This window comes from Candoia aspera, chromosome 3 (assembly GCF_035149785.1).
Source record: "Candoia aspera isolate rCanAsp1 chromosome 3, rCanAsp1.hap2, whole genome shotgun sequence".
Taxonomy (NCBI): domain Eukaryota; kingdom Metazoa; phylum Chordata; class Lepidosauria; order Squamata; family Boidae; genus Candoia; species Candoia aspera.
This window is the reverse complement of record NC_086155.1, coordinates 113,137,743-113,145,476: the sequence shown is the minus strand read 5'-3', so window position 1 is coordinate 113,145,476 and position 7,734 is coordinate 113,137,743. Positions and strand designations below refer to the sequence as shown.

Below are 7,734 nucleotides of genomic sequence, written 5' to 3'. Positions count from 1 at the left end.
GTTAGCACAGTTCATCTTTCAGGAAGAAGGGATTCAGAATGTTCAAAAAGACTCTGCCTTTATGAACCCACTAATAAATAAGGGCTACAGGTGCAGGTTCCAAAATTCTGTACTTTACCCATAATCTGTGCATTAAAACAGCTTATTGAAGTCTCTGTAATTCTTGCTTCTTTGATTGTGCCCTACTGTGAGGAGTCTGACAAGGGAGATGACAGATTATGGGTACAGGATGAGAAGTATTACCTCTGTGTTTTAATGCAATATGCATCCAAATCTATTCATATTAAAAGTTTGCATATATTCTTGTTTAACATCAATTAAACAAGAACTACTGGCACTTTCCAATTCTTGTTTCCCTTCTAATCTCCTTAGGAAACCCACTGGACAACATTGCTTGGTAAAATACAAAATATTTATTCTAGGCAGTCCATTAGATACAGGAACCACAATACCCTCCCTACTTCCTTTCTGTTGGATTGAACAGAAAAAAATAGATAGGTCCTGTATATAGGAGAAAGATATTGAAATTAACATAAAGTTCCTCCTTACATTTTTATTTTGGAAGGTTTCTTTCTGCAAAAGATGAGATACAGTTTGACTTTTATTCATTTTTTTTTTAGTAGCAATAGTCAAATGATAACTTGGTACCTGTATTCAGAATAAGCTTTCTGTCATTCTGAGCTGAGCCTCCAGGTGTCACTGTTCACCAGGAAGGAAGAGAAACCAAGACAGTCCTGCCTTGCTATTCTTTACATACTTTACATTTACCAAGTAAGTAAAAACAAGCTGATAGTGTAAAAACGGAGAGGTGCATTTTCCATTTGGCTTTGAAGTGGGTGTTTTCATCGTGCATCTAGAGAATGGAAGAAAGACAAAGAACGTGCAGCTGTAAAAAGGGGATCCTGCAATGCCTTGCTATTATTTTTGCTTGCAAGATGGTTTCTGGGCAGATTCATTACTCTATTCCTGAGGAGATGCACAAAGGCTCTTTTGTGGGAAATATTGCAAAGGACCTGGAAATGGACGGGATGCAGATTTCAGAAAATGGACTGCACATTATTCCCAATGTAGGTATGAACCAGTATTTTGCTTTCAATGTCAACAGTGGCCATTTAGAAACATCTGAGAGAATTGACCGGGAAGAAATATGTGGGCAGGTAGAGAAATGTATATTGAAGTTCCAGATTCTTACTGAAAGTAAATTAAAACTTTATGCAATTGAAGTGGAAATTACTGACATAAATGATAATGCTCCTCATTTCCCTCTATGGGAACAAGAGTTGGAAATCAGTGAGGCATCTACACCTGGATTCCGGGTCCCTCTTACTGAAGCTCAAGATCCAGATCTGGGAATAAATTCTATACAGAGCTATCAACTCAGAGGCAGTAGCCATTTTTCACTGGATACACAAAAAGGAAAAAATGGTTTCAGACATACTGAACTAATACTGGAAAAATTTCTAGACAGAGAGGAACAATCCGTTTATAATTTAATCCTTACAGCTAGTGATGGAGGTGATCCTGTCCAGTCTGGCACTGCAGAAATCAAAATCATTGTTTTAGATGCGAATGACAATGCACCAGTTTTCAGCCAGTCTATCTACGAGGTGAATGTCAAAGAGAATATTCCTAAAGGATTTATTATTGCTAATGTGCATGCCACTGATCTTGATGAAGGGCTTAATGGAGAGGTGAAATACTCCCTGAAAAAGACTACAAAACTAGATGTTCCCATATTTCACCTTAATTCCACAACAGGTGAAATTACGCTCATTGGGAATCTTGATTATGAAGAATCATCATTCTATGAATTTGAAGTACAAGCCAAAGATTGGGGAGGTCTTACTGACAGATCAAAGGTTGTTATCTTCATTACAGATCTGAATGACAATGCACCTGAACTAGCAGTTACTTTTGTCACCAACTCCATACTTGAAAGTTCACCACCAGGAACTGTTATTGCTATTCTAAATGTACGAGACAGAGATTCGGGAATCAATGGAGAAATCACAGTCTCCATTCCAGACAATTTCCCTTTCCAATTAAAGAAGTCCTCTGATGGGTTTTATAGTTTGATGACAGAGAACCTCCTTGACAGAGAACAGGTATCAGCCTTTAATATAACCGTAACAGTTACTGACAATGGAATGCCTCCACTCTCAACAGCCACAGTAATTGGACTATACATCATAGACACAAACGACAACCCACCATTCTTTGAGAAATCAGTTTATCCTTTCTATGTTGTAGAAAATAACCAAATGGGTGCTTTGATATGTTCCTTAAAAGCAAATGATCCAGACTGGAAAGGAAATGCAGTAATAAGGTATTCTATCATTGGAAATCAGACAAATGAATCATTTCTCTCCTCTTATGTCTCCATTAATTCTGAGACAGGGGCTATCTATGCATTAACCTCATTTGATTATGAGAATTTTAAGAAGATTCAGTTCCAAGTTAAGGCTCAGGATGGTGGCTCCCCATCACTCAGCTCCAGTGTTTCCGTTATTATTTTCATCTTGGATCAGAATGACAATCCTCCAGAGATTTTGTACCCTTCTCCACCCACTGATGGCTCAACTGGGATAGAGCTGGCTCCTCGCTCCTCTGAGGCAGGATACTTGGTCACTAAAGTAGTGGCAGTAGATGCAGATTCTGGCCAGAATGCCTGGCTCTCCTATCAGCTGATCAAAGCAACAGAACCGGGGCTCTTCACCGTGGGACTCCACACTGGAGAGATCAGGACAGCACGTTTGTTTCTAGAGAAAGACGCCCTGAAGCAAATTCTGGTGATCTTAGTGAAGGACAATGGCCAACCGCCCCTCTCTGCCTCAGTTACTCTCACCATTGTTCTGGCTGACAGCATCCCTGAAATTCTCTCAGATCTGAGCAGCATCTCAACTTCTGTAGTTCCTGAGTCAGATCTCACTTTCTACTTAGTGATTGCAGTGGCTTTTGTCTCCTGTTTATTCTTTACCTTCCTCCTTGTGCTACTGGCAATTAGAGTATATAGATGGAGAAATTCACAGATGGAGTCTGGGAGGATAAATTTCAGTGGTGTACCTGCCTCACAATTTGTAGGCATCAATGGAGTCCAAGCATTTCTTCATTCTTACTGCCATGAGGTTTCTCTGACTGCAGATTCTAAGAGAAATCGGTTTAATATTTCCACAGCAAATGATTCAGATACTCTGAGCATTAAACAAGTTTATGAAGCAAAGGATCCAATTGCACCTGGTGAAGATTTAAATTTGAATAATGATGATCTAATAGTAATTCAGGTAAGGTAATTATTTTAAATCAACCTGATTTTTTTTGTTCTTATGTGCATTTATTTATCTTAACATATGTTAATTTTTCTGTTTTACAAAATGTTATTGACTTTGCTATTATTATAAATTTCACATTCTCCATTCTTTAACTTGGAGAAATACTAGACTGAGTTTTCAGCAGTTTCAGTCTTACACAAATTCTTAAATATAACCACATTCCATTGAACTCAACTGGACAAACCTTTGAATAGAACAGGACTGTGCTTGTGTATCTCATTTTACATCACAGGAACTTCTTAGAGAATTAGCTGTTTACTTCAGTTCTATACATTCAGCAGTAAAACTCCATTGCCATTTTTAAAAGCGGTCTCTCAAAAATTAAGTATCAGGTCTATGTGAAACTTCTTGGATTTGACTTGAAAATATAAAATTCAAAGAGGGCATTATTCATGTTTGCAATTTGTGATTCAAAGGGCATACTGATTCAAGGTCTTTCCTGTTTTAAGAATTTTGATTTGATCACATATATTCATTCATTCATTCATTCATTCATTCATTCATTCATTCATTATTATGGTCAAAGATCAGCTTATTTATATTTATCCATCCATCGGATTTAATAGAGAAGCATCAGAAGGCCTCCAGGGTTTGAGGAATGAGGTAAAATAGCAATGATAGAAGACCATTTATAGGACACGAACCCTGAAAGGTTGCAGCTAGATATATTCAAATTTCAATACATTGTTGAAATATACTATCTTTTTCAAGGCAGATGTAGCAGGTATAATGAAAGGGCAAAGAGCTGGCTCCAAGTTGTCCAGCAAAAAGCCAGTAGAAAAGTTGTGCTGAACCAATAAAGAAAGTTCCCCATTAGAACTTAAAAATGAAGCATTCAGGAACAGTTCAAAAAGTACGTTCCCACTTTCCCACTTGCTTTTCTGGGGCCCGGGCTTGTCATTGCACTGCAGAATGTCCATTGGCTTGTTGCTGCCAAATTTCCCTGCCTTGCAGCATCAGGTTTTATGGGATGTCTGGGGAATTGGATGCTTGTCCCCTCATGGGGAAGACCTTCTCATCACTGGCCAAGCTAGCAGGCATATTGGCAAAGCTTGGCTTCCTCGGGGTGGGACTCATTTGTCAGGGCCATGATCTGCTGGTAATACTCTATATGAATTAACTAGTTAGCAGAGGGAAGACACAGTGCACAGAAATAGGCAGCCACGGAGAAAAAAAGACTGCTACATAGGAAGTGGCATTCACTTGCCCGCCTTGTTTCCTCAAAGTAGTAAACATTTGGGCCAATGCCTGTAAAGCTGGCAACCATTCCTTCATTATCAAGAGATTCAGCCTGAGCCAGTCATGCAGAACTTAAAGGTAAGGCATAACCCAGTGAATTCTTTGGCCTTGATCTCATGTTCAGAGCACTGAGAGCTGAACTGAACTCATAGTTGTGTTGGCAGGACCAGTACTGGAATGTAACAGCCCATTTGCTCAAGACAGATCAAAATTAATGTTGGGGGCTAGCCATCTGAAAGAAGTCAGGAGCTAAGGAAGTAAATGAAGCCCTAACCAATCTTAGCTTGTCATCCAAAAGGCCTCTGATAGGGCTGTCAACAAAAGTCAAGTTGATGGCTACAACTGTGTCACTGAAGCCCCACCAACACATACAGAAAAGGGCAGGACTTTGATCACATGGTTGTGGCTTGCTATCTTGACTTCCCCTTTGCAGAGCCCCCCATATGATAATGTAAGAGACTGGGGAGAACCAGGCAGAGCAGTTTGCTGGCTGTGCAGCGCAGCCTTGAAGAGGGGCTGTTGGAAGGAAAAGTTTAAAAGCGATTCCACCTCAACCAATTTACTGTAAGTCTGCCTGAGAACATACTTTACAGTTTTCAAGATGATGTTTATATGTTAAAGGTGCCTTTCTGAAATCTGGGTGGTTCTTGCTTCTTGAGTTTGCCAGCCATGTGGGGTTTGACAGATAGGCAGAGTTTAATTATGCAATAAAGTTCATTAGGTTCTTAATTATATCAAGGTTCAACAGTTCATTACTGTTCTTAAAACTGTCAACATTCACCATGGCATGAAGCTTCACCATTGTAGCTTGTCTGTAGCATCCTATTTCCAGGGGTAGCAATAAACTATAATTTGAATACATACAGTAAATAAGTTTAACCACACTTTACATTTATAATCAATCAAAGTAAAAGCAAGCACTGAAAGCAACTCAGGTGGAACAGCCCAGTCTTTGATTGGGTTTGGATACTCCAGAATCTCTGAAACCAGAGATGTCCAGAACTTTTGGCCCCAGGACCTTAGACAACTTCTAAAGCCTCAGGTCAAGCCTTGCAGCTGCTCTTTAAAATTGCCATCAAATTTAATGTAACAAAAGGGGGAATATATTAAATACGTGGGGAGCAATCATATGTAATTAGATTTAATTTAGAATCAGTTTGTGTGGTGGTTAAGGTATCAGGCTAGAAACCAGAAAACCTTGAGTTCTAGCCCCACCTTAGGCACGAAGCCAGCTGGGTGACTTGGGCCAGTCATACTCTCTCAGCCCTAGGAAGGAGGCAATGGCAAACCACTTCTGAAATCTTGCTAAGAAAACTGTGGGGACTTGTCCAGGCAGTCACCAGGAGTCAAATACTGACTTGAAGGCATAACAACAACAAAAATTAATTAACCAATTTGAATTTAAGTCAAATTCAGCTTTGTCAAAAACCTCATGCACTCCTTGGCTTAAAATGGTCCTTCCTTGTTTTACAGGCTGCTTTGGGAGTTGGGGAATGGGAAATCGACTGGGACTTGTGTGTGCTCTTTTCTACTTCAAGCAAACCTAAAATGACAAGCACAAAGAGTTCCAGCTGCATTACTAAAGGCACACTTAGCTGTACATTTAGTAACACAGACAAGCAAAGGGAATTTTGTAATAAAGATGAGTTTATAGGACTTTTTCTGTTTTTGAAAAAGATGGAGGTACCTAAACACTAGGAAGCTATTGGCATTTTAGAGGTGGGAGGCTACTTCCTGTTATTGCAACACTTTGCTACCTTTGCAAGTATTGATTATTTCTTTCTTTTAATTTTGGAGTCTTTACTGGAAATAGCTGCTCTACTATTGTTGTTGTCATATTGAATGAAACATTAAAAATTGAGGATGTTTGTCTTAAACACTTTCAATTGTATCTATTTCAGCTTAGTGCACATGCATTAGTTCGACAATTCTGATGTCATGTATTTGCCTTCTAATACTAATAGCAGTTGTAGTAGTAACAGTAGTAGATGCATACTTTCATTAGCCCTGCAAGACAAAAAATAAGTACATCTGCTATTTAGCTGAGGTACAAGTTGCATAAGACAAGGTACCTCTTGAGACCAAGGGATAGTATTCAAAAATAAGATTACTGCTTGACTTGCATACTATTTTATGAAGTAAAAAGACTATGCAACTGTTTCCTTTGATTATTACAATCTGCCCTCTACCAAGCGGTAGACAACCAAGATGGTACTCAGCTGAATTTTTACAAACTGAACCTGTTCAGATGTCTGCAGTTATTCAAGATACTGCAGCTTCTTTTCAGCATACATATTTGATAATGAGTTAGAGCATCTTTTGGCCATGATGGCAGTAAGTACGGAACATCTGGCAAATTGTGTCTTCTGCTATGGAAAACCATGGAGATTTCTTGTCTAATAGTTTGCCATTTGACTGCTTTGTTTAAAGTGATCACATACCCTTTAGGGAAGTACAGGATAGAAGAATGGTTGTTGAGTCATGAGAAATTTGTTGGGTACCTGGAAGATAAAATGTAATGGTTGCCTAATCCCAAATACTCAGTCTCACAAGCCAGGGCTTAAGGATAACTGATTTATTAAAGGAATAGTATGCAAATACAGAGAAAGCTGAGAATGAGCAAAAGCGCGCCAAATACAAACTTAAAAGCCTTGCCTTCAATCCAGTCCCGCCCCAAGCACCCATCAGCAAGCACCCCCTCCCAGGTGCTAGCAACCGTTACACACGCCTGGGAAAGTAACCTTGAATAGGATTGCAAACCCAAACATACATTCCAACGTCCCAAAACAAAGAAGAGAGCACGAATGGAAAATACCAGCAATGAGCAAGCCGAGTATACACGGAAAAACGGTTTGACATGTGAAACGTTACAATGTTAACAGAACATTGAAACGGGGAACATGACATATCGCCCCCCTCCCAGAACAATGCTAAGGAGCCGGTTTGTCCGGGTAGGTAGAGTGAAAACGAGCGACAAGGTGGGGTGAGCGAACATCGTGAGCAGAAACCCATTCAGGATGAGGGAAATGTTTCCAGCGGACGAGGTACTGCAAAGTGGAACGCTGGCGGCGGGAGTCAAGGATTTCAGTAACCTCGAAGTGCTGTTGGTCATCAATCATGATCGGAGGTGGTGGGGCCAGTTGGGGATGCCAGCGGTCCGACTGCA

General features: G+C 39.8%; 1 protein-coding gene across 1 annotated transcript; it reads left to right on the top strand.

Moving 5' to 3' along the window:
• The first annotated feature begins 802 nt into the window (after positions 1–802).
• Positions 803–3,290, top strand: LOC134494930 (protocadherin gamma-A6-like). The gene has a single exon (XM_063300180.1). It carries the CDS (start codon positions 861–863, stop codon positions 3,288–3,290), a length of 2,430 nt encoding a protein of 809 aa, XP_063156250.1. The 5' UTR covers positions 803–860.
• The last annotated feature ends 4,444 nt before the right edge of the window (positions 3,291–7,734 follow it).

Bases quoted from the DNA above. Each gene is read 5' to 3' on its own strand.
- LOC134494930 (XM_063300180.1), top strand. From the start codon at position 861: ATGGAAGAAAGACAAAGAACGTGCAGCTGTAAAAAGGGGATCCTGCAA.